Source organism: Podarcis melisellensis (assembly GCF_964234715.1).
Source record: "Podarcis melisellensis genome assembly, chromosome: 1".
NCBI classification, from domain to species: Eukaryota; Metazoa; Chordata; class Lepidosauria; order Squamata; family Lacertidae; genus Podarcis; species Podarcis melisellensis.
This window is the reverse complement of record NC_138528.1, coordinates 65,821,314-65,848,968: the sequence shown is the minus strand read 5'-3', so window position 1 is coordinate 65,848,968 and position 27,655 is coordinate 65,821,314. Positions and strand designations below refer to the sequence as shown.

The 27,655-nt window shown below is 42.7% G+C and overlaps 1 protein-coding gene across 1 annotated transcript; it reads left to right on the top strand.

Moving 5' to 3' along the window:
* Nucleotides 1–814: 814 nt before the first annotated feature.
* On the top strand, nucleotides 815–25,767 carry OVCH2 (ovochymase 2; the record flags this gene model as incomplete). The annotated part of the gene is made up of 21 exons (XM_081906568.1): nucleotides 815–1,019; nucleotides 2,698–2,804; nucleotides 4,827–4,918; nucleotides 5,223–5,395; nucleotides 8,142–8,237; nucleotides 9,086–9,237; nucleotides 10,058–10,253; nucleotides 11,100–11,123; nucleotides 11,311–11,401; nucleotides 11,501–11,634; nucleotides 12,933–13,073; nucleotides 13,952–14,082; nucleotides 15,586–15,679; nucleotides 16,510–16,641; nucleotides 16,734–16,814; nucleotides 19,676–19,862; nucleotides 20,606–20,678; nucleotides 21,593–21,788; nucleotides 21,993–22,144; nucleotides 23,159–23,324; nucleotides 25,235–25,767. 21 exons carry the CDS (start codon nucleotides 815–817, stop codon nucleotides 25,252–25,254), a joined length of 2,643 nt encoding a protein of 880 aa, XP_081762694.1. The 3' UTR covers nucleotides 25,255–25,767.
* Nucleotides 25,768–27,655: the final 1,888 nt, after the last annotated feature.

Below are 27,655 nucleotides of genomic sequence, written 5' to 3'. Positions count from 1 at the left end.
GCTATTGGTTTCATTTGTTATTGTTTTTGTTATGTATATTGTGTTTTTATCTTGTGATTTTATGCTGTGAACTGCCCTGAGATCTATGGGTGAAGGGCAGTATGCTACTACTACTACTGCTGCTGCTACTACTACTACTAAATTAGGCTGAGGGATAGTGACTGGCCCTAACTTGCCAGGTTAATTCCATTGCTGAGTGTGGATTTTAACCCTGGTTTCCCAAGTAATCATCCATTATGCTAACCACTTTACTACACTGGTTCTCCAGCTGTTCTATATTCCTTTATTTAGGCTATAATTTCTGTGCAACTGAAGGCTTTATCTTGTAATTTTGCACAACATTCATGCCATCCATGCATGAATATAGCAGAACTAGCAACTGTGTTTTATTGAAAATGTGCTCCTAGGATGAGATATTTAACCAAACAAGCTAGTAATAAGTTCAAGTGGATTCAATCACATTAGGTTCCCTAGTAAATTAATTAGGGTTGTAGTGTCAGCATAGAGTGTTATTTTGCTCTCAAATCTATTAAAAGAAAAGAAGGATGCAGATAGCCTTGGAAACAGCTGTAATTAAACTGGAGTTCTAAATAATCAGCTAAGCTGGTAAAGGACTTTGTGTGATGACCAGCCGGGGGGGGGGTGTCTGCATTTATTGTTCTTTTTAATGTATAGGCTGATCTCTTGAGACAGTCAAACTCAGTATTTAGCAGGCTTTTGTTTTAAACCCACAGTCCCTTGAGAAAAGGAATCATGCTTGGTTAAATGTGGGAAAATTTAGTAATGCCTGGTTAAAAGCTTTACAGCTGGATTAATGAGTAACCTACACTTTAATCATGCTGCTACTGCTCTCCCACTGTGTTATAGCTTCTTCTTTGCTCCTATAAAGTTCTCCACTCTGTTTAACTTAGTCACTTACAGCCTGAAAATGCCAGTGTCCCCGGGCGATCTGCTGTTACTTATGCTTGGGACAGTGTATCTTAGAGAAGGAAGCTCTGCACCAATGTCTAATCAGCAAGGTATGGCCATGATTTCGTGCTTGTCTTTAAATGTTTTCTAACGGCATGGATCCATATTACCGCATGATTAGTAGATGTTATCTTCGCTCGGAGTGCCTCCAGCCTGATTTGTTTTGAGGAAGATTAGACGTTGGCTGTTCAATGAGCATTCATTTTGATCCGTTTGTGCGGAGGTTTGATAACACTTGCATCGGCACAATGTCATTTCACATTTTCCATTGCATTTCCCCCTTGCTTTCCTTACTGCAGAAAGTTCAGTCTTTTGAGGAAGTGGGTTTGTTGTGCAAGACTTTCCAATCCATTATAAGTGTGAAACCTGAATTTGCCCATGTGATTGAATCCCACTCAAAAATAGCAGTAATCTAGGAGCTTTTTTTTTTTTTAAAGTTCTCAATTTCATCCCAGCTGCAGTTCTTCTGCATGGGGTGTACTGATTTCCCTCCCCTAGTCCAAACTGCCTTGCCTAAGGAGCAAATGGCTATTTATTGACTGACAAAATTGTGAGTTGATTCAGATGAGCTGTGACAGCAGCTACATGCATAATGTAATGCAAGAAAAGCAGGCCATTGCATGTATAAGTGGCGTCCAAACTTTTTTTCAGAGAGGGCCAGATTTAATGAAGTGAAGGGCCGTGAGGGCCGACCAAAGTTGTTAACCTTTTCTTTAGGATTGAAGTTGTTGAGCTTTTTTTCAGACTTTGGACAGGCCTGTATTGTATATGAATTTTTCAGAAGAGTCACCATGTGGAATTCATGCATCAACACAGTGAAATCACTACTTGTTTCTTCTTAAAGAATAACAAATGTATTACAGTGCATACTTCATTTATGATCCTGGACATAGTCTATTCATGAAACTTTGTATGACAGCAATGAATATATTTTTCTGAACTTTACTTATTCATATATCAGTTTTGATGTTTATGTGATAGATAGAAGCCATAGAGGCAAACAGAAGTGCTGCTGGACCTTTGGTAAAGCCAAATCTGATACAACTTCGCAGTGGTTTCTAGCTATAGCAAACTTTTCCGGAGAGTGATATTTCACTTCCATTTCACTTCTGTGAAGATATTTCACTTCTATTTGGCATGAGAATGTAACTTGTTAACCACTGTGTATATTTTCAAAATAAGCTATGACAAACACACCCCGAAGCCTGGGTTCTCTTTTTTATTCCCCTGCTGGATAAAGGTAGCCCATCTGAAATCCCAATAAGACCATTTCTATAGAGGTCTGACTGTGCATAGATGTTGCTATGTATGTTAAACATACACATATATCTTGAGCTATTTTTCTTTGCAAAGGTCAACCAGCAGAATGAAAACACAAAGTTTGAGTGCACTTCTCAAATTTAGAACCTTGAGTGTTGATTGTTTTTGCTAGTAACTTGAGTTTTACTCACTGCATTCATAGTGACTTGCAGTGCAAGCCTTCTCTACTCAGAAGTAAGTTATACTGAGTTCAGTGGGATTACTCTGACATACATAGATGAAGGATAACAGCCTAAGATTAGTAATAATATAAATTATTAGATATTAATGGGAAAACTTCAATTAGTACCATCTGGAAGTGAAAAGTTATTTGGCATCTTATGGAAAAAACTGGAGAATGACATCCAGCTGTCTTGCCCTCCCCCTCCATTTTCTGCACTCTTCTCTCTCTTTTTTTATGCATTTCAGATTCCAAGTGTGGGCAGAAAGTGGACGCAAATTCATGGCATCTTTATAGCTATCTCTCTCGGATTGTTGGCGGGACTCAGGTGCAACAAGGTTCTCACCCATGGCAGGTGAGCATATCCATCCCAGTTACATCTTTAGTCCAAGATCTAAGGTCTCCAAACTCAGCTTTCCCCCACCTGGATGTCTCAGACTACAGCTCCCATCATCCCTGCCCATTGGCCATACTGACTAGTGCTCATGGGAACTGTAGCCCAAAACATCTGGAAGTCAGTAGACTTTTGCGGAAGGCTGGCCTAGCTTATCATGGAAGTGGGCGGGGGACACACACACACACACCAAAAACCAGGGTATTGCTTGCAGGTGGCAAGAACAATCTCCGTTCTCTCTTGGTTGCTGGAAAACGGTTGTGATTCATATATTGCCTACAAAGCAGGAGTGATTTTAAGAAACTGCGACAGGCCTACCATTTGGGAAAATTCAAACAATAGCTTCAAACCCATAAGCAATGGCCTATCTCGGGAAAAGTAATTCATGCCCTCAAAACACCCTTTGCCTGGGGTTCCCTGATGAGAAATAGACCTTTATTTCTCTTTCAGAAATCCAACAGGTGGGACAAAGCTTGCCCTTGCCCAAAACATATTTTGACCTATTCATGCTTCTAGGGACATGCATGGGAAGCTGCCTTAAACTGAGCCAGATGATTGGTCCATTGGTCCAGTATTATCTATGTTGGCAGCAGATCTGCACGGTCTCAGGCGGGATCTTTCATATTGCCTAGCTGAAATTTTTTACCTGCAGCTTCCCGGGATTGAACTTGAGTCCTTTTGCATTAAAGTTTGTCCATGGAAACTGAATTAAAGGTTGCAATCTGAAGTTTGCTTAGTTTTCAATATGTTTTTGTTGTTCAGTCACTTGTTTGCTACCTGGAGCTCCCTTTGGGAAGAAGGGCAAGATATAAATTTAATAAATAAATAAAAATATGAAGCCCCATCGGAAGATACGCTGAGAATACAACCCTAAGCATGTCTACTCAGAAGTAAGACCCATTGAGCTTAATGGTGCTCCCACCCAAGTAAACAAGGTCTAGGATTGTAGCCTTAATTTTCAGTGAAAGGGAGTCTGTAAGAGTATATGGTCTACAATTTAAACAGATCTTTCAGATCAAAAATCAGTGGTAAAAGAAGTGTTTCTTTTTAATGAGTGCCCTGTAATACAGTATTTGAATTTTGCAGATATACAAGTAGAACATAGGGGGAGACACAGCTTAAGTATTTAAACAGATGATAGCCAAGACTGCTTCCCCACATCAGATCTCCAGAAAGAAGCAAAAGCCCAAAAGGCCTTGATCTTTTCCAGCTTCTATGTATGTGTCTTGCAATCTGATTGCCCCAGAATGCTTCTTTTGTTTTCTGTTCTCAACTAGCTTGCTGCCTCCTTCTAGCTAGAGAGGGGACTGAGAATGAGTCACCTTCTGCTTCACCAAGCCTCCTTGGACCATTTATCTGAAGTTTCCTAAAATAAATAACTCCCCCACACACATGCCTGGCAACTTTGACACAGGCTTCTATGGGAATCTCCAACAGTACTTCTGGTTCCAATATTCCACATAATACTTATTTTGTCTCTTTTCCCCTTCCCCTCATTCTTTCTGCTACAGGGAACAACTAAGATATGATGAGCATGAAGGTTAACATGTAAATGTAGACATTCTCTGTAACATAGGGAGAGAGGGAGGGAGAAAAATACTAAGGTGGCAGGATGATTTTAGTACTGTCTACTTATCACTTCTTTGCATGTGAATGTTTGCATTGCAAGACAGATATTGAGAAGCTCTGAAAACTAAGAGTTCTATAGGAGAATGTGATAGTTAGCATTCACTACTGCTGCATATCCCTAGTAATTTGGTTGGTGTGTGTGTGTGTGTGTGTGTGTGCGTGCATACACCCCCCCACACACTATTTTCAGACATTAGCAAAATTCATTCAGGATTGTAAACATTCAAATGTGAATGCCAACAATCACCATGTTAGGACATGCATGGCGCCTCTTCTGTTTTCTGTCTTGCTCTTGCAGATGCAATAAGAAAAGGTTTGCATTTTCTAATGTGACATGTTCTCTTTATGGCACAGGTTTCCTTGAAACGAAATAATCGTCATTTCTGTGGAGGAACCCTTGTTTCCTCTCAGTGGATAATCACAGCTGCTCACTGCGTTGTAAGCAGGTACAGATAGAGAATTCCATTCTTTTGTAAGCAGGTGCAGATGGGGAATTTCACTTGAAGGCCAAAAATTCCAGGTTGTTGTTTTGTTATATATTTTTCATAGCTTTTTAAAAAATGTGCACTGCACCTGAAAGCAGCTACTGAAGGGCAGTATATAAACTCATAAAATAAATATAAATGCATAAATGAAATATTTAGGGTTTGGTGCTATGTGATGCTATTTCTGTTTTTTGCTCGGCTTTGTTTCAAAAGATGAAAATCAGTTCTGCCCCCTTTTTTATAATGGTTTTCTACCACTATGCAGATACCTGCTTGGTTCACTGACTGTAACTGCTGGAGAGCATGATTTGCGCCAGAAAGAGCAGGAAGAGCAAACCCTACATGTAAAATCTATCACCAGACACCCAAAATTTAATGTGAAGAAACCAATGGATTATGACATTGCCCTTCTGAGAATGAACGGTCACTTTAAATATGGTAATCTTATCTACAATTACCTGCCTGTTATAAACATTATTTGTAAAACTCAAGGGAAAATAATTTACTATCAGAAAGCATAGGTGAATCACACAGATACAAATTTCATTGCCAGAACTGGTGCCTTTTCATTGCTTTATTCAGGAGAACTCCTAGGACCAAATTGAAGGGGATATTGTGGACTGTGTAGATTAATTTGTTTCTCAAGGCAAGTGTAGTGTGATTGATTTGCCATATGACCAGCTTTACAACTCAACCACTCTCAGCATGCCAGTTGGGCCATGTGACTTGGTCATGAATCAAGCTGTGACCATTGCCAAATCGGCTGCCAAGAAAAATGTGGCAAATAAAGAAAGTACTGGCATGCCCACCAAGTAATTTCTCACAATCTCTCTCTAGTGTGCTGAACTGAGAGTACAGGAAGCAAAGAGGAGAGAGATCTTGCAAAGCAGGTGTCTCTCCCCCCCCCAAAGAACCTTGTTGGATCAAACCACAGAATCTGACATCCTGTTTCTCACAGTGGCCAAGCAAATGCTTCTGGGAAGCCCACAAGCAGAGCTGGAAGACAATAATCATAATGTCAACATGTAAAGCCATGCACTTAAAAGGACTAGCAGGAGGCTGTTTCCCCACTCCATCCCCATACAACACAATTCAGACAAACACAAACGGTAATAAAAAAAATTGAGGTGTTTAAAAAACAATGAAAGCAGCTGGTACAGTGATCTTCTCAAGGGGGCAGTTTCACAGATGTAGGCCTCCCACTGAGAAAATCCTATTTCTGGTACCTGCTAGTCTGCAATGGTCTTAATGCCTCGGCAGGCAGTCCTTCAAATAGCCTGGTCTCTCAATTTGACTAATCCTTTTGCACCCCTGGGTACATTTGGGAATATGAGAAATTGTAAAGGATACCACCGCAAAATTTCTGATGCGTGGAATGTGGTTAACAAACTGAGATTGTCTTTTGGGGGAGATCCCATATGGCTACATATCGGGTCCCACATACTACAGTTAAATTAGAGTTGCCATACATCCACAGTTTCCCAGACATAGCCAAGATTCAACTGTTGGAAACAGCGCCCAGGGGGTTAAATGTCTGGGGAGATCTGGATGAGTGGCAATCCATGCCGGAAGTGTAGATTTTGGTGAATTTCCTGAAAAATAGCTCAAAAACTTCATATTTTTTATTTTGCAAAAAAAGCAAAACAACATTGCCCAAAAAAGCTGAACAACTTTTGTATCTGGATTTTTCACTTTTTGAAATATGGCAACCCTAATTAAATCCCAATTTCACAGAAGGAAAGGCTCAAAGAATAGCTTGCCCAAGAAACTGAATGCAAGGCTGCAATCCTCTTCATGTTTTCACTGAAGTATATCCTGTTGAACTCTGTGAGATTTACTTCTGAGTAGTTCTAAATAGGATGCGGGTGGCGCTGTGGTCTAAACCACTGAGCCTCTTGGGCTTGCTGATCAGAAGGTTGGTGGTTCAAATCCCCACAATGGGGTGAGCTCCTGTTGCTCAGTCCCAGCTCCTGCCAACCTAGCAGTTCGAAAGCACATCTGGCGGGAAGGTAAACAGCGCTTCCATGCACTGCTCTGGTTTCGGTGTTCTGTTGCGCCAGAAGCAGCTTAGTCATGCTGATCACATGACTCGGAAAAACTGTCTGCGGACAAACGCCGGCTCCCTCGGCCTGTAAAGCTAGATGAGCGCCGCAACCCCATAGTCGTCTGTGATTGGACTTAACTGTCAGGGGTCCTTTACCTTAACTTTTTATTTCTAAATATGATTGCTCTGCATATCCCATCTCCCCTTCTCTGTCTCTCTCACTGGGATAAACAAGACAACCTCTCCTTTGATAGCTGTGTAGATAATGTCCCGTGCTTGGCCTGGATGTGAGTGTGTGTAGTAACCTCTGGCTTTGGGGTGATTAGAATGTAGCCTACTGTACAAAGTTTCCTTATACTTGCTCTGAAAGATTAGTGAGGCAGGACTTAGCTTTGCAGAAGCCATGCTGATCCTTCTTCAGCAAGACTTGATCTTCTATGTCCTTGATAATTGTGTTTTTTCCACCCATTTATCCGGTGGATTCAGAGCATAGCTCCCACTGCAAGGGCTGCAAAGGTCTAGTAACTACTGTTTGTGTCCTGAATCCCTGGAGAGAGCACCACCAGTCACTGTAGACAATATTAAAATAGTGTTACACGCAATACCTTTAAAAGTGCATTTGAAGCCCATTCTTTCCCTCAAATAATTCTGGGCATTCACAGAGTTACAATTTCCAACAGCACTTGACTAATGACGGTGCCCAGAATTCTTAGGTGGGGGGGGGGCAGGAAATGCACTATGGATGTGCTTTAAAGTCACACACAGCCAGAAGCTAGATAAACCAGTAGAATAATGTGGTATAAGGCAATTTTCTAAGCAAAGTGGGGTCGCATCATGGGGAAATGGCTCACACACTGCTGTATGGGGCTGGGACTTGAGAGATGTGGGGATCTTGCAGTAATCTTTATGGTCCTATAGAACCGTATTTTTTCTGTGGCTTGTTTATGGATGTGAGAAAGAAAGGGCTTGTATTCAGGTTTTTCTGAGTTACACACATTTGAGCAGCACACAAAACCAAAAAGTTTAACAGTTTGTGTGATGTTGCTTTTCATTTGGAGCTCAAAAGGGTTGGGACTTAAATTAACATTATTCTAATATGTCACACATTAATATTCCAGTATGCCACTGTGTTCATGGCAGGTTCAACAGTTGGGCCAGTATGTCTTCCTGAACCCAATGAAACGTTCGATCCAGGATATATATGTGTCACTTCTGGCTGGGGTCGCCTAAGAGAAAGTAAGCCTAAGCTATTATTTTTGGAAGCACGGCCATATCAAAGCAGCTGTGTAAAATTTTTTGATGTGAGTTGATGTTTTGTGATTCATCCCTTTGCAACACAATCCCCAACTGGTTAAGACTTCCCATATGCTGAAACAAAGATACAATAATAAATGAGAAGGGGGGGGGGAATGGTTTTGAAGCCGTCATAGCAGAGAAGAGAGAAGCAATGACAGACTGAAGAGGCTCAAGAAAGGTGACCCTTCTCACAATTAAGGAGCTTTGGGGAAACATGTCTTCTTCCAGTGTACAACTTTCAACTCCAGACTGATGTCGTTACTAAAGCTTCTTAGTGAGCAAATACTGGATACTGCTGTAAAGAAATATTCAGAAGCCTGTTCTTATTTTTGTTTTGTTGAAAATGTCTTAAGGAAGGAAGGACATAACTAAAATCCCCCCCTCCCTTCAATGTCCAAAGACCTCACACTGAATATTCCAAAATTCGCCTTGGCTCTACTTCCTGTAGTGTCACTTGCCATATTTTTCTGTGGCAGCCACATTGAATGAATGGCTGAAAAAATTATTGTCTCCCTCGCGCTAATGTACTGTTCCTCCACCAACACCATTCACTGTCTGGCTTGGGCATTTGGGGAAAGGATCATATCTTGGTTACAAAGCACCTGCTTGTCATGCAGAAGGTCTTCCAAGTTCTAGCCCTGGCACCACCAGTTAAAAGAAATAAAAGGTGGGGCAATAGGTGATGGGGAAGACCTTTGTCCGAGGTCCTGGACAGCTGCTGTCAGAATAAATGGACCAATAGTGTAACTTGCTATAAAACCGTTCCCTATGGTGTGTTTGTTTTCTAGATGGTATCCTCCCTGAAGTCCTGCATGAAGTGGAGTTGCCCATCCTAGACCACAGCGAATGTTCTAGAGCATTGTCAACTTTAAAGAAACCTGTTCAGGGTGACACTCTAATGTGTGCTGGGTTTCCAGATGGCGGAAAGGATGCCTGCCAGGTTGGTAAAATGAAGAGCCTTTTCTTCCCATCTCCCTGCCTACCTTTCTGTCTCTGTGATGGGGTGGGGGAACTTTCCAGGAGGAAGAACAGAGCAAAGAGATGGAGCCCATACTTTTCATGCAGAAGATTCCAGGTTCCACTCTCGACACCCACTGTTAGACTCCTTTTCATGAAGCGGCAGTCCGTCGCAAGCACATCAGGCCCAAAACATTCTGCTGCCTGAAGCGAAACTCAAATGGTGTCCCATCCCACTGGTACAGCCAATGCTATGAAAACATCTGTAGCGTTCAGATATAAATTCTTGCCTTCCTCTGTTCCTGTTCCCCATAGTAAAGGTAAAGGGATCCCTGACCATTAGGTCCAGTCGTGGCCGACTCTGGTGAGCCGGTGTACAGCTTCCGGGTCATGTGGCCAGCATGACTAAGCCGCTTCTGGTGAACCAGAGCAGCACACGGAAACACCGTTTACCTTTCCACCGGAGCAGTACCTATTTATCTACTTGCACTTTGACGTGCTTTCGAACTGCTAGGTTGGCAGGAGCTGGGACCGAGCAACGGGAGCTCACCCTGTCACGGGGATTCGAACCGCCGACCTTCTGATCGGCAAGTCCTAGGCTCTGTGATTTAACCCACAGCGCCACCCGCATCCCCCCCCCATCCTCATAGCTTTGCCTTAAACAGATCACTTCAAACTGCCACATGGCAGGGGCAGTCGTATCCATTGGACAACTGCAGGGTGTACTTTTGAAGGATCGCTTAAATTACTCGCATGCAGTGCTTTATATATGTCTTATTTGGATCTGTTTCTTTTCCCTGCAGGGTGACTCTGGGGGATCTCTTGTGTGCATGCGTGAGCATGGTTCTTGGACCCTGGTTGGGGTGACCTCATGGGGCTATGGGTGTGCTCGCGGCTGGATACAAAACCTAAAAAAAAAGTATAACAGAAGAGGAACACCAGGAGTTTTTACAGACCTTACCAAGGTGCTCCCTTGGATTCAGCAACATATCGACACCGGTAGTCAATATTAATCACCTTCTGCCTAATTCACATATTAAGGAGTGTATCCGGCAAAGTTTTCCCATTTGCACAAGGATTATCACTTCTGCAGTGGAAGCCCCTTTCCTTCTCCTCTTCCTGCATCTCCCTGAAATCTACTGTAGAAGGTTAGAGAAAGCCCCAGGACCATTGGGGGAGGGGGGAGGAGAGGGAATGGAAGTTCCATTGCACAAATGGAAGTCCTTTTGGGAACAGGATTAATTTGTCGGCAACAACCCTAAATCTTTTCTTCAATGCTGCCAACCCAACAGAAAAACATAACCTGTTGGGGTGGTATGGGGAAGTTGATTCTTCGGTAAAGCTCATAATTGCAGCTTTGACTGGGTTGTATGGCAGATAATACAGTCCCTTATGTTTTTATATATGCTGGAAGCTGCCCAGAGTGACTGGGGCAGGGTACAAATAATAAAATTATTACAAATTATTATTATCAGTTTGATTTCAGCAGCTTTACCATCATGACAGCTACTGTGAGTTCCACTTAGAACTGTTCCAATACAGTTGTTGATGAATATATTGCCTGAGGACAGGCTTCCTCAAACTTGGTCCTCCAGATGTTTTTGGCCTACAACTCCCATGATCCCTAGCTAGCAGGACCAGTGGTCAGGGATGATGGGAGTTGTAGTCTCAAAACATCTGGAGGGCTGAGTTTGAGGAAGCCTGCTTAGGACATCCTTGTTATATGGAGTCAGGCCCAAAGGGAGCAATGGATGTTTGGTTGTTAAAAATTCATTATTACATTTCTGATTTGCCATAACATTAATAGTTCTTCACTAGGATATTTCTCTTTTCCTTTTTAATTAGATATCAGAATGAAAAGCTCTACAGGTGAGTATAATGTGCCGGAAGACGTCTTCCTGAACTAAGTATATACTGGCAGAGTCCAAGATTTCTTGTGTATGATTAAAAAGTATGGATTAGAGATGATTATTTTCGTAATGCTTAGTTTTGTCTGTCTTTGCACTGCATATCTGTTAGACCAATAAATCTTGATATCTTCATATCCACATCACAGCATCATGCAGTGTGCAAGATGGCAAACTCCCTGGCAATGAAGGACAGCTTGTTTTCCCTGATCATCCTAAGCATTTTTACCAGGACAACCAGTGAGTAGCTGAAGTCCCTTTTCAGAAACTGTACCTGGTCTCATGCACCTGTGCTTTATTGATTGCCAACTAGAATTCAGTCCTTGTGCATCAATCTAGGTTGTGTGTTTGGACTTTGCTCGTCCCAGAAGGAATGCATATACTGCTGAATTTTACCCGCTTTGATGTGGAATCCGATGTGTACTGTGACTATGATGCCTTGTCAGTGATTTCAAAGGACGATAGGCTCCTTGGTGAGTGTTTTCTTCAAAATATATAAGGCACCAGGCTGCACTTTTTCCCAAATGAAAAGCAGGTGGTTCTTGTATAGTTGAAAAGTTGGATATGATATCAAAATTTGGTGCCAGCACATGCTGTACTGAAGTGAACACATGATGTGCATTAATGACCTGTCCAAACAGGAATTTCACCTATGGGAATTTTGTGGCATGGACACAAAAATGACCCCTATTTTCCTCTGAAGTCTTGGCTACCATAGCAGTGTTTTGCTTCCCAGTATGCCTGACACTGAGTGAGGCCACCCATGCCCAACAGCCATGGGGAGGGTACAAATATAGAGGAGTTGCTCTTTGCTTTCCCTCATTGATGTTGGAGGGCCCTCACCCACATTGACTGAACTCACTTTCACGTTGACAAAAGTTGCAGTTGAAAATGGTGTGTGACCAGCTGAGCAGAGGATAATGAAGACAGGAAAGAGTTATCCACCTATCTCATCTGCCTTGCCCACATTCTTGCTTGAGATGGCCCGATCCTGACCTTGCTTTTCCTTTCTGAAGGGATTTTGGAATTTCATGTGTAATGATGCTCCAGACAGTTAAACAGAGCTGAGTATTCAGAGGTGTTTTGAGGGGCAGACACCCAAAACAAGCTTTGCTGCTAAGATGCCCGCAATGAACACAGCTGAAATCTGGATACAAATGCTAGGTCGAGCCTGACATATATTAAAGCATTTTTGGGTTGACTCTTCTCCTTCTGGATCTTATATAGCCACCAGGTTACACATTGTTGTTGTAAATTAAACTGAATCAGTGGTGTGCGGTGACATATTTTTTGAAAGGGAACAGTTAGGGCCAGAAGGGCCAGCTTGCAAAGGTGACAGGGGGCAGGGGGATATTGCGTGTGGGATGCCCCAACATCCTGACATTGTGCAAGCATTGTGATTCCCTCCCTAACCTGGACAGAAGCATCCCAGGCTTTGGGAAGGAGGTGCCAGTGCTCTGACAGTATGCTGGAGCTCTCCTGCCTTCTTCTCCAAGCTGGGTGGGCTTTGGGAAGATGGCAGAGGCGGACTCTTGAACTCATCGGAGCATTGTACCTCTCTCCCTAAGCCAGACAGAAGCTTCCTGGATTTTAGGAAGGAGGCCCCAGGGGAACATTTAGGGGACTAGTCTTCCTAGTCTACTGATCACACACCACTGGCTTGAATACTATGGTCCTAAGCATACCTACTCAGAAGCAGGTTCTTCTCACATTAGCAGAACCACTCAGTAAATATTAGGAAAATTACATTGATAAAATTAACGTCTTTCAGGGAAATTCTGTGGCGAGGAGCCCCCGTTACCGATTTTGGTTGGTTCCAATAGCCTAAGGCTAAAATTTGTATCTGATAACAAAGAACATGGATCTGGGTTCTCTATGATATACCAAACTATTGAGCCAGCTTCTCTTCAAGGTAAGTATTGATACTTTCTAATAATATATGAGGGGCCAAGGAGGCTTCACAACATATATGGATTACAGGCACTAGATCTGTTACTTTATTGATTGTGATACTTTTTTTGTACCTTACCAGTCCTTACATGAGAGTGCTCTAGGGAGATTCTATGATTTGTAGCTTTAGCAGTCATTGGTTGAGATGCAATTAGAAGGGTTTGATGGTCGAGATGCAATACAGAAGGGTTTGATGGTGAAGAACTGAGCAGTTGCACAATTATTAATATAAGTGGACCACATGAGTCCTTTACAGACTTAGCTCTGAAGACCTCTGGAGGAAAAAATGACTCTATAACAGGTAGATCACTGAATGTCTTTGGTAGATCACTGGCTCATCCCAAAGAAGCTCAACAAGTTTGGCTCCCCTAAAGAAAGCTCAACATTTATTGTCCTGCACCCAAAAAATCCAGGGCTTTCCTCTTCCCTAAAAGAAGCTCAACAACTTTGACCTGAACCCCTAAAACCTTTCCTCTTCCCTAAAAGAAGCTCAACAACTTTGACCTGAACCCCTAAAAAAGGGGGTAGATCACTGCCAGTCTTTAACTCTGTGAGTAGATTGCAGTCTCTTGGGAGTTGGCCACCCCTGCTCTATAAGAATCAAGGGCAAACATAACCCAACCATCTACCTATTCTTCAAATACCCATATTTAGAAAGTTCCCTTATTACAAAATTGACTCTTGGAAGTCCATTGAAGCAATCCTTTAATAATAAATAAAACAACCACCACCTTATATTTTATTATAAGCATAATGAGCCCACAAAAGCTTTCAATGGTTTAGTTTGCTAAGGGACTATTTCAATTGTCTCACTTTACTTTTGCTTCACTGTCTTTCTAGCCTCTGGGTGTGGATCTATTGCCATACTCTTTGAGGAAGGAACAATACAAAGCATGCACTACCCCGAGGCTTACAATAATCTGGCAGATTGTCAATGGATTGTTCAAGCTCCAGAAAACCACGTGGTCAAGGTACAAAGCAGGGCTGATTTACTGGCATCAGCACAAAGGGTTTCCTCTGAACACCATAAGTTTGATTCCAACCTTCACAAGCAATGTAACATTTCGCTCATGAGGCTGCCTTATTTTGGTGCTGTTTTATTATTAGTTAACATGTAATATCTTGCATTGGGATATCATTTAAATGCAGTGGGTAGTATTCAACTAGGTTTTACTCAGGGTAAAACTTCATGTACATAGACCTCCTCTAAGTAAATCTTAGTTGAATACCACTGTGTGTGGATTCTTTCTTTCTTTCTTTCTTTCTTTCTTTCTTTCTTTCTTTCTTTCTTTCTTTCTTTCTTTCTTTCTTTCTTTCTTTCTTTCTTTCTTTCCGCCAGTATGGTGTAGTGGTTAAGAGCGGTAGTCTCGTAATCTGGGGTACCGGGTTCGCGTCTCCGCTCCTCCACATGCAGCTGCTGGGTGACCTTGGGCCAGTCACACTTCTTTGAAGTCTCTCAGCCCCACTCACCTCACAGAGTGTTTGTTGTGGGGGAGGAAGGGAAAGGAGACTGTTAGACTGTTAGCCGCTTTGAGACTCAAAGGGAGTGAAAGGTGGGATATCAAATCCAAACTCTTCTTTCTTTCTTTCTTTCTTTCTTTCTTTCTTTCTTTCTTTCTTTCTTTCTTTTCAGTGTTTTTTGAACTTGTCTTTCTTCAAACTCATTCATACATTTTGGGTGTAGTTTTATGTGACACTTCCACTTTTGCTATATTTGTGTAATATAGGGGTGTAGGTTGTATGTGATGCTGTTTCCTCTGTTTACATTCTTGTGGTAAATCAATAATTCATTCCCAAATATGAATTTCAGACACTAGAAAATGAAGTATACTCTTTTTCTTTCTGGCAGCAACCATCTCCAGCTTTTTCATCACATTCTTCTACAAATGTCGTCGTAGACCAGTACCCCAATATAATTTGCATTTCTAAAATGTTGGGGTGTACTTTGCTCCCAAGTATTAATGTCTTATCTGTTAATACTCCCCAGTATTCACGTTATATCTGCACGTCTTATTGGAGGCCTCCAGTGACTACAATGACGTTTGACCTTGGGGCCCCAGAGGTTGCTACCCACATTTTGATACATGCAAGCATTGTAGACTACAGTCAAGCATAAACTGTGGATCTGCTTTGATTTGTAAATTATAATAAATTATAATGTTTGCATTTGGGGATGTGCAGAGAAATCCTATGCATGTTTATTCTGAAGTAAGCCTCCATGTGCATCTGAAGCATCTGAAGTGTGCTCCATGTGCACATTTATTCCAGCCTTTATTGCAGCATTAATCTATGCCTTGTTTAAATAGTATTTTCTTACTTGCCATAGGCAGGGCAGCAATTTAGTTTCCTTGGTAACACTGCTGAATAATCTATGGCCAATAAGAAAAATATCTGAAACTAAACCTCTTTTTGTTTGATGAACTTCAGGGTTTTTTTTGCTGTTGGTTTTGTTTTGTTTTGTTTTGTTTTCGAAGCTCACATATGAAAATTTTGAAGTGGAGGAAAATGAAGGCTGCACTTATGACTCAGTGACAGTGTATGAAAATATTGCAAAGGATAATGAAATAGGTTTGTTTTTTATACTTATTTCTAATGCTGTGCACTAAATGAGATTTGAGTCCATTGCCAGGATTCCTTTCTTCCCAGTTGGGTTTCATTACCCAAAGTAAGTTCAATTGGGGGGAAAGTAGTGGGTGGTGTGGCAACGCTGCATGAAATGGATTCGTTTCACTACACACCATGTACACACCTGGTTCTTAGAACTGGCCCCTATCCCTACTTCAAGTGAGCAAGTCTTCTGCAAGTGATTGGGCTAGGCTGCACTTTTAAACAAGGGGATCAGTTGCTATCACATGTAGTCACACTGTTTTTCAGTATTTGGCTAATCTTGCATTACACACACACACACACACACATACACGATAGCATAATTACAACTCACAGGGAAACCTCTAATCAGCATCTGAAACTGTCCATTATACTTTTTCACTCTACAAATTCCTTTAATTTATATCAAGGAAATAGTAGCAGTGACCTAACACACAGGGTGTAATACAACACTGAGCAAGCATTTTAGTGCAAGCATTTCTGCTTAATAGACGGAGCACTTTCCCCCTCCTCCCCTGCCTCTCCTCCTGTTATGGGGGTTCTCCCAATCCCCCTGAGCAGATCTGCGGAGGGTGCAGGGGAGAAGTCCTGTTTCACTAGTGGAACTCATTGTACTGATTTCCAGCGATGCATCAGTTTAATGGGATCTGCCCCAATGTTGATATAAAGAGTTTGTCAGGACAGAGGATGCCAATTTTTTTATGACGCCCATTTGATTTAACGTTTTGTATGCTGAGATGCAGGGAAGGTATTTCTGTTCTGCTGTGAACCTTGCCACTTACCTTCTTTAGCTCGATCCTGTGGATTTGCTGTCCCAGCACCAGTTGTCAGTTCCTCTAGTACCATGCTGGTCAAGTTTCATTCAGATGAGACAGAGACGTTTGGTGGATTCAAAGCCAGATTTTTATTCATCTCTGTTGCAGGTAATGGAAAATGGAGGATTATTCTAGCCCTAGAAGAAAGTTGATTTGAGGAATTCTGACAATGACTCTCCCCTCTTTCTTTTTGAAACTAGATCTAAACATATCAAATTCGAGCAGTGAAGTAATGCTTCCGGGGGAAATAAGTGATGTCTCAAATGAAACAGACATTCCTGGTAAATCATCTTCTGTGAAGGTATCCTTTGGTAGGAGAAGGGAAAGGGCAAAATGAACGTAGAGAGGAGTCCAGGGTTTGGTTTGTAGATATTCTATATAGATATTCTATAGGTATTCTAGATATTCTATAAATTCTACATACACACCAGGTTTGGCTGGAAAATGTGTTTTCCTAATAAGGCAAATCCAAAATATATTGCAGACTTCACTGCCTCCATCGTATACTCTACTAGCCATCCAGTGGAGCTCCTCCAAACAGTTCAGAGGTTCCTGGCGCCTGAGAGAGTTGCCTTGGAGCCCTCTGTGGCCCACTGTTTATATGACATTTTGAGGGTAAAGTTGTATGACACTGTAGCGATATTGATCCCATAATTCATGCAGAACAAGCATGAATCTTGATTATGCTCATTCTGGATCATGGTAAACGAAACCTAGCCAGCAGGGCACCCTTGGGCAGCTTCAGGGCGTGGTGAAAGGGGTAGCACTTGAAATAGTCATTGGCCAATTTCTAGGACACCGATTCTTGGGAAGGTGACTGAGAAGATTGTGGCAGAACAGCTGGAGACATTCTTGGAGGAAACTGGTTAGCCGGACCAATTTCAGTCTGGTTGGCCTGGTTTAGAGGTCAAATCAGCCTAGCTTGTCCGGATGAATGACCTCCACTGGGAGAAAAACAAGGGTAGTCTAATTATTTTGCTTCATCTCAGTGCGGCTTGTGATACCATCAGCCGTGGTATCCTCCCAGAGCAGCTCTGTGAAACTGGTGTCAGGGTAGTTTATGGTAGTTCTGGTCCTACCTGCAGGGTCCATAGGGCATTTATGCTATGGGATGCTGCAGGACTCTATCTTATCGCAGTGTTAAATAACATCTATATGCTGACACCTGGAAGGATCATTGGGGGGATATGGAGCAAAGTATTATTAGTATGCTGATGATGCATAACTCTGTCTCTCTATAATGTCTGAACTTGGAGTGGTCAGGCAGGCTCTGGACCAGTATCTGACCACAGCTGCGGGCTGGATGAGGGCCAGTGAACTGAGTTTAACTCCTGGCAAAACAGGTGACCTTGGTGGCTAAGGGAATCTTTTGCCAGCTTTGGTTGGTTAGGCAGCTGCAGCTGTTCCTGGACTGAGATGGCTTGGCCACTGTGACCTTGGATTACTGCAGGATGCTCCGTTCTGGGATTCCCTTTGACTTAACCTAGAAGCTGCTGCTGGCTCAGAATGCAGTAGCTAAATTGCTGATTGTGGTACCCCATTGACACCATGTAATGCTTCTGCTAAAGGAGATGCGCTGGCTGCCAGTATGCTAACAGGAACCATTCACATTTTGCTTTGATCATTTAAAGGCCTGAAAAACTTGGCACCACCATAAAGTCTTGTCCGCTGTATCCCTCCCTGGCAACTGCGCTTCTCAAATGGAGCGTTGCTGAGAATACCACACGCCCCAGAGATGCACTTACCCTGAACTAGAAATTGGGCTTTTAGTGTTGCAGCTCCAGCTCTCTGGAATCAATTACCAGCTGAAATCAGACAGGCACCTCGTGTGATGACGTTTAGGTGCCTACGGAAGACATTTTGGTTTAGGAAGGCTTTCCCCGAGGTGCATCCCAGTCATTTTATGGAAGATCAGTTTTATATCTGATGAACTTGTTCTGTTTTTCAAATTTGTATGGATAGCCTGACTGTTTTAGAGTTGAAATAAACCTAAAAATAAAAATGCCCAGTAGCACCTTATAGACCAACTAAGTTTGTTCTGGTATAAGCTTTCATGTGCATGCACACTTCTTCAGATACATGCACACGAAAACTTATACCAGAACAAACTTAGTTGGTCTATAAGGTGCTACTGGACAATTGTTTATTTTTATTTCTACTACATCAGACCAACACAGCTACCTACCTGTTTTAGAGTTGGTTTAACTGATTTTATTGTTCTTGGGATGTGTGATCCTGTGTTTAATTCTGTTTTTACTGAGTACATTTATGGGTTTATTTTGCAAACTGGTCTGTAAATTCAACAGTTGTTGCTGTTACTATGTTAGTGTAAGACATGGGTAGGCAAACTAAGGCCCAGGGGCCGGATCTGGCCCAATCACCTTCTAAATCCAGCCCGTGGACGGTCTGGGAATCAGCATGTTTTTACATGAGTATAATGTGTCCTTTTATTTAAAATGCATCTCTGGGTTATTTGTGGGGCATAGGAATTCGTTCATTATTTTTTTTTCAAAATATAGTCCGGCCTCCCACAAGGTCTGAGGGACAGTGGACCGGCCCCCGGCTGAAAATGTTTGTGACCCCTGTTGTAAGACTAAGCAGGCTGCTAAGATCAGCAAATGTAAACTTGCCTGGGACAGCTGCTCCTTCCCACCAGTAGTGGCTCCTGGAACCAAAAGAGAGAGAGAGATGGCAAGGCTCCCTCCTTCATCATCACCATGCTGTGGCTGCTGGTTGTCCTAATGAACTACTTCTTTAGCCACCGCTGAAATGCCATCCTATCATTTGCCTGCAAGTCCTACTAAATCCAGTGGGACTTTCATATTAAATAGAAACAGCCTCTGTAGAATCAGCCAAATGTGGGCAGCTTCCCCCCCTTTTTTAAAAAAAACTATTTTTATTAAAGAATTTATTGGTTTACAAAAGTATGTGCATTGTGTCTTTTTCAAGTTGTAAAGTCTTCTCTATAGATCTTGTACATTTGAGTGTTGTATACAGTATAAAGTTGGGGAAGAAAAGAAGGGAGAGAGGAGGAGTGGTGGTGAAACTTATATGTGGGCAGCCTTATTCCGTAATAGGCACAAGTTGTTGGTTGTTGTTTTTTCCAATGTGCAATAGCTTTTCCTCTTTTCTATGTTGCCAGCTGACATTTGTGGAGTAGCATTCAACCAGCCCAGGTTTCTTTTCAGTCGGATAGTTGGAGGCGAAGAAGCTGTACCATATTCTTGGCCTTGGCAGGCAAGCATACAGATTTTGGGAGAAAACATCTGCGGAGGGGCAGTTCTTACAAGCACATGGGTGGTGACTGCTGCTCACTGTTTTAAAGGGATGTAAGTACTATGTTATGCTTTAGCAACAATAGTTCACAGCGCCTGAACGGTTTGGAAAGCACATTAACAAATGCATTATTTAGAGTGTTGCCCTATGAATGTCTACTTATGACTACATATTGATAAGTGTATATAACATCCTTCGCCAGCCTGCTGAAGATTTAGACTATTGTGCTGGCTGGGGTTATGAGAGTAATCCACCTGGAAGGCATTAGCTGAAGACTGGTATGCTTAGAGTGCAATTCTGTACATGTCTATGCAGAAGATGCCCTGCTTGAAAACAGAGGCTGCTGCCTCCTATGGATATTTTAAAAATATGTTACTATCTCCCATAACATGAACCCCCAACCCCCATTTTTCACCATACTAGAAGAATTCAAAGAAGGTAACACCCCAGACGTTCTGAAGACCAGTCATCGCCCTCAGAGTAACTAGGGATAGCAAAACATGCAGATAAATGAAAACGTGTGTAGGTTTGGCTCTTGGCAGACTACGTACCAAATTGCAAGAGGCCGAAGGATTTATATTCCTCTGGTACCCACAAATAATGTGGGTGTCTACTCAGAAGCAAGTCCCGCTTTATTTAGACTTCAGTGCAAATCAAATTTGTTCCTATTCTGTGTGTATTTGGAAAGCCTGTGTGGATGGGAGTAACATATTATCATGCTTGAATGAGAATGTGTGGGACAGACTGTTGGAAGAAACTTTCGGGTTTGTTTTAACCAATTACATTCTCTGTAAAGGGAAAAATACAGAGATTTTTGGAGTGTGGTTGCTGGAGTTCACGACCTCGGAGAACAAGAGCACAATAGTCAGGTTAGTACAAGTTATTCTGTATTTATGGAAGGAACATGTCCTTATCCCGCAACATGCACAAAGAATTCTACCCCCTCCCCCAAGACTGTGGGAGCAAAATGAAAAAGAGTTTTACATGAAGTGCATTTTCAAATACATCTGTCTGTCTGTCTATCTGTCATGATGGACTTTATAGTGAAGTAGGTTATTACCAGAGGGACACAGGTGGCGCTGTGGGTTAAAGCCTCAGCGCCTAGGACTTGCTGATCGAAAGGTCGGCGGTTCGAATCCCTGCTGCGGGGTGCGCTCCCGCTGCTCGGTCCCAGCGCCTGCCAACCTAGCAGTTCGAAAGCACCTCCGGGTGCAAGTAGATAAATAGGGACCGCTTGCCAGCGGGAAGGTAAACGGCGTTTCCGTGTGCAGCTCTGGCTCGCCAGAGCAGCGATGTCACACTGGCCATGTGACCCGGAAGTGTCTTCGGACAGCGCTGGCCCCTGGCCTCTTGAGTGAGATGGGCGCACAACCCCAGAGTCTGTCAAGACTGGCCCGTACGGGCAGGGGTACCTTTACCTTTTAGGTTATTACCAGTATGCATGTTGTTCTATGACTGCCAATCACAAAAAGAAAACTTCTCTTTCTAAAACAGTGATTGCGCTATTCTTAGTCATTCCGAGTCCAGACAATTGCATAAACTACCTGAAATGTGTTTGTAAAAATTGTTTTTATTAAGGATTTTCTTGGGTTACAATAGTACAAGCATTGTCTCTACTTTCATATCATAAAGTCCTTTCTAAAACTGGTTTTGTTCGATGTGACACTTTAATGTTGTATACAGTATAAGGTTGGGGGGAAGGGGGGGGGAGAGAGGAGTAGAGCAGTCTTTGAGCTGCTGACATCTTCCCATGTATCATCCTGCTGTGCTTTCCTATTTCCAGAAAAGATTGGTCAAACAATACATTCTGCATCCAGATTTTAACACCACGACTACAGATTCAGACATTGCACTGGTGGAACTCACTGAGCCTTTAGAATTCAATCATTATGTTCGTCCTGTGTGTCTGCCTGAGAAAGACGAAAAGGTTGAGGCTTCCAGGGTGTGTGTCATTACAGGTTGGGGCATTCATTATGAAGGTGAGTGCATTTTCCTTTCAGTAAGAATTTTGTGTTCATCTATTAGCCAGAATGATTGCTAGCCATTCCTTTTTCATTAGGGACTAGTGGAGAAGAGGGGTTCATGAGCTGAAAATGTGGACTGCAAAAGAATTAAGTTCACATTTAAGGAGCTTATATCTGAATCTTAGTTTTTGCTGAGTGTGCTCTTTTTAACCCCTCAAGATGGAGAACTTTCAAGAAAACTCCATCAACTCGAAGTTCCTATTTTGGTTTCTGAAGAATGTCAGAAATACTATATGAACCATCCAGGTGGTCTGAACAAGCGGATGTTCTGTGCCGGATTTCCCACTGAAGGAGGAAAGGATGCATGTACAGTAAGCAGTCAGAGTAAATGTATTCTATTCAACCAGGAATTAACAAGTTCTGTGCAATAATTCTGCAAACACCCAGCAAAACAGGGACCCAGAACTTTATTAGAGCCAAGGCAAAGCTTCTTCTGGTTCTTGTGTAGCCATAACTACCAAGTACTAAAACACAGAGTGGAAAATGAAACTAGGGATAGGCAAATTTACCCCATGAGAGGTCTTCTAATTAATTAATGTAATGGTAGAAGCTGAGATGAAATATCTGTTCTTCTAAGATCTCGTAAGCATGTTTGATTTTTGCACGTGCAAAGCCATGAGAGAGAAAGCTATTGAACAACGACAGTGGATATTAATCAATATCTCATGATTTCTCCTGCTAGTGGCCTCTCCATTTCTACCTTCTGTGGTTCCTTCACCTCCCCACTGCTTTTTAAACAGTGTTTTGCTGTTATCTTAGTGGCGACGACATTGCCATGCTCTGCTTCATTCTGAGGAAGAGGGCCCTTCTTCAGAGTGAGGGGTGAGGCAGTCAGGAAAGCATCACTTTGCTGCAGCATCTGGTCTATAACTGCTTGAAGGTCTCATATGAATGTCAGTGGAACTGTTTTGCTGGCAGGAAACCTCATCTGAAATATTATTATTTTTGGTCACAATTCCTTAATTCTTACTCTGCAATAGTGTCTCTTACCATAACCACCCAGAAACAGAGCTCTATAGATTGCTATCTTTCACTCTGTTGAGCACCTACTTGCTGTCATACCTGTGTGCTGGCAAATGATAAAAGAATGAGCAGCTTAAAGCTGGCAACAGTGGTGGTTGCAGGAGACAGGTGCTGCATTCATTTCTTTGTTGCTAGCTTCAGCCTACAGTCTGAAGATAAGGACACGAATAGCAATACCCCTTAATATTTAGAAAATGCAGAATGTGTAAACTGAGGTCACACTGATGGCTCTTGAAAGTATCTTTCCTCGTCAACTTACAAATAGGTATACATTAACTTTAAGCTCTGTTCATTTTTATTAGGGTGATTCAGGAGGTCCACTGGTTTGTCCATCAGAAGAGTCAAGCTACTACACCCTTAATGGAATAATAAGCTGGGGCCATGGTTGTGGAAGAACTGGCTATCCAGGAGTTTATACGAATGTTGCGTCTTTCACCAACTGGATTGGTCAGCACATATATGGAACCAGTAGGCATCTGTGTTTATTTTAACAACATCATCCAATCTGCAGGGACGCTTTCTAAGGAGGGATGTCCAGTATGCTCCCACAGATATGTGGGGCTGTATAGAAGTGTCACAGACCTACTGGCACCCCCTGCACGTGTTAGAGGAGATGAAACCAGTGCTAATGTAATTGCACACATGCACACACATGCACCTGCTCTGGGATGAAGTCCTGTGCTTCTTGTCTTTGGGCACAAGAAGACAACATAAACACACCACACATGTGTGTTCACCTCCTCTGGAGAATCACCAGGCTACTCAGGGTCTTGTTAGATGAGAGAAACAGAAAGTGGGGAGACAGCATGAAGACGTAGCACTGGATTCAGGGGGCGCGGGGGGGTTCCTCTGCACAGGGTGCTGAGCAGAGGGAGTGCATCATCATCATCATCACCATCATACCTATATTTATATGGATGCGCAGAACAGAAGGCAAGAGGGAGGAGGGAGTGAAAACAAGGAAAATTTAGGGAGGGGATGCCAAATTTTGTCGTCACAGGGTGCCATATTACCAAAGTCCAGCCCTGAAAAATGTCTGGTCTCCTACTGCAGGAGCCAGTTCTGCTCCTAACAACACCTTCTCTCGCTCTGCCTACCACACATACTACAGTAAGGCCATGACTGCCCCTCCTTACGTTGATGAAGACCCTAGCTCTGCCACAAAGGCTTGTTCCACAATAAATTGGCCTTCAGGCCTCCACAATACTCTTGCTTGATTTTGCTCAAGCGAACCAAAACAGTTGCTGCTTTGCAGTTATTGATCATCTGAAAGTGTATAGTAGGCCATCAGGTTAAGCAATGACTACATTATTTCCCATGCCAATGTATTTTATTGCAGTGATGCCATGCAGGCTTAATCCATGAATGATCCACCTTGTCAAACACTCTAATTAGAGGTTCTTAACCCATGTGAGGCACCTGTCTAAAACCCCATTTCTCCCTCAACCTCCCTATGGCCTTTTCCTGTTTGCCTTCCCTCTTCCCACTTCTCTCTTAGTTCTGTATATTAAAATTATTCCTCCATCTCTTCCAATCAAGTGTGGCTGCACCAACACTGACCCTAGGCTAGGGTCCCAAGACTCACAAAATTGTGTTCACCTATTGAAACTGGAACACAAGTGTGAAGTGCTTTGAACTGCTAGGAACACAACCTCTGGGGTCTTTTTGAATTCATCACAAGTGGTAGTAGCACTTAATTAAAATCCATTTTTAGAGAGGGCTGCTTTCCCCATAACCAGAAGCAGACCTAGGCTCACTGGCACCCTTGGTAAGTTGCTGTATCAGTACATACACCCCACACCCACCCCTGTCCCTTGCACTTTTCACAAGGAGATATCTGTGCCTCCAAAGCTGGGAAAGAACAAAAAACTTTGCTTTTTGTCACCTTTCACGCTCTGCCAGTGACTTCCTTCATGGCTTCAGGGTCTGCTCCACCTCCTCTCCTCCTCTGCCATTGGTCCATCTGCTTCCCTGCCTCCTTCCACTCACTGCTTTTGCTTCTGTCTTTTTCCTCTTCCTGCAACTCTTGCTGGCTCTCTCCATCATTCTTTCTTCCCTCCTTTCACACTTCTAATAGCACTGCTCTGCCAAGGTGCCCAGAGAAGCTTGCATCCCTCGCCCAGCCACCCAGAGCAGTGGAGGAGCAGCTCAGAGAGCATGCAGACAGGCAAGAGGGCTCCCAGCCACTCTGAGCCAGAGTGGAGAGGCATAATTTTTGCACCTGCCCTCTGGTCCTGTGTGTGCCCTTGGTGGGGGTCGACCTAAATGACCCTAGGTCATTTGCCCATAACAAGTTTGCCGCAGCATTGTTATAATTAGATGGCTATGATCTCTTGGCTGTTTTATACTTGGAGTTGACTGTCTTGCCTCTTTTGCAGACTCCTCAAGCCAGGAATGAAGATCTTCTATGAATGTGAGCATTTAAATCAACAGCTAAACCATGTGACTTGACAGCTTTGTTCTAGAGTTCATGGACTGCATGTTTCATAATTTGAAGAAGAAGACATAGCCTTCACATGCGTAAAATATATCAGTGCAGCTTTGGACATTTCCATTTATAAATAATGTTGCTGCAATTCTATGCACAGTTTCCTAGGAGTAAGTCCCATTGAACTTACTGGGAGCATGTGAGTTTTCCCCAATGAAATGTTTCACGTGAATATTTTTTTATAATGTAAGGTAACATAAATTATTTTTTTTAAAATCTATTAATATGCATTTTTCAATTTATCATGCCATATGACAGTAAGATCACTTTCAGACATCTAGAAGAAGCACATGTACTTTCAGTTTCTTTTCTTCATGCTCCAGAGTCTTAGTCAAAAAAAGCAGGTTTGCAAACCACACACATGGAAACATCTGTTCTGTCCTCACATTGGGATATTCATTTATTAATAAAGGTTTGATTGGTGTGTGCATATTTAAGTTTCTGTGTGCATTTAATGATTACTTAGGTAGAAGCACTTGATGAAGATTAAGGATAATTCATAGATTTACTGTAACCTGGAATGGTCACTACAGCCTTACAGTAAAGATAGTAAAGGTACCCCCTGCCCGTACGGGCCAGTCGTGTCCAACTCTAGGGTTGTGTGCCCATCTCACTTAACAGGCCAGGGGCCAGCGCTGTCCGGAGACACTTCAGGGTTACGTGGCCAGCTTGACAAAGCTGCTCTGGCGAGCCAGCACCACCGCAGCACACGGAAGCACCGTTTACCTTCCCCCTATAAAGCGGTACCTATTTATCTACTTGCACTTGGGGGATGCTTTCGAACTGCTAGGTGGGCAGGAGCTGGGACCAAACGACGGGAGCTCACCCCGCTGCGGGGATTCGAACTGCCGACCATGCATTCGGCAAGCCCTAGGCGCTGAGGTTTTACCCACAGCGCCACCCGTGTCCCATCTTTACCCACAGTAAAGATAACTGTTCTTTAAATGGATGTATGATCTTTTTTAAAAGCACACTCTCAACTGCCTGTAGTTTGAAGCAAGGGCAAGGAAAGTAGATGTCATTGGGTGGGTGGTGCCATTGAACTCTTAATATGGCTGGATGTTAAGCAAAGCAAGAGGGTAAGACAACCTGACTTGGTATTGAAGTCATAGTGCCAGCAGTGCCTGGTTAACTTTACTTGTAGAGTCTTGGAAGGGACCTGACTGGGGGGGGGGGGGATATCTTGGAGGAGGGGAATGTTATGAAGAGTTTCAGCTGTTCATAATTTACTACTACACCACGGATTCCTCCTATCCCAAGATCCTAATATACGTCCAGGATCCTTCCATACTTCTGTAATTTTCCTGAATCTTTACTATTTTTTTTAATACAAATAAATATAGTTTATCAAATCACATGGTGCACATTGAACCAATGATGGACATTTAATATTTATGTGATGGTTTGGAAACTGAGGTTTCTAATAAAGAGCTACTCCGATTCCTGCTCACAACAGCCAGGCTCACAGTGGCCAAACACTGGAAGTCTGCTGCAGGAGATTTGCAAAACTATTGGGACCTCCAGTTCTGGACCATTGCATTAATGGGAAAGTTAACAAAACATACATCCAAAAGCGAAGGACAACTTTTCTATAGTTTGGCATCCATTTATTGAATATGCTCAAGCAAAGGAATATGATTGGCAGCTGCTCTCTTCCCGTGGATTCCTTTGGGGAAAACATTCTTGGATATTATGTTCAGGAACCATAATGCTGTTTTGGGAATACTCACTCCTCACATCCTTCCTTCCTTTGCTCTTTTCTGTTGTCATTATGGGGTTTTTTGTGTATTGGTAAATGAAAATTAAGAACAATCGCCTCCCTGTTATGTACTGAAGTTCTCACCCTGGGCCAGCAGGGGGATACTGTAGATAGTTTTCACTCAGGTCCACATATGCAAATAAGGGATAGAAAGTGACGTTCAGTGATTGGATAGTTACAGAAAATGGTTACTGTTGTGTTCTAGTGGAGCTCTATATAAGCAGGCTGGCTGAACCCTTCAGTTCAGTTCTGGCCTGTGAATAAACAAGAGCTGTTTGAAGAATCGCTGTGTCCTCTGATATGTTCACCCACAACTTAACACTCTCCCCCCCCTCAAAAAAGCTGCATGGTAGATTCTAGTAACTTTACCCAGGTCCCTCCATTGCCTCCTCACGGTTCTGCCAACCCGTGAACCATGGGAGTAACCAAGGGAAAGGCAGTAGGGGGGGGGCAGCTGCCCTCTTCCCTACAAGAAAAACAAATACTTAACTAACTGAGGTTTCCCAACATGAAGCCTGACTACGCCCTGAGCAGAAACCGTTCAGAGACGCG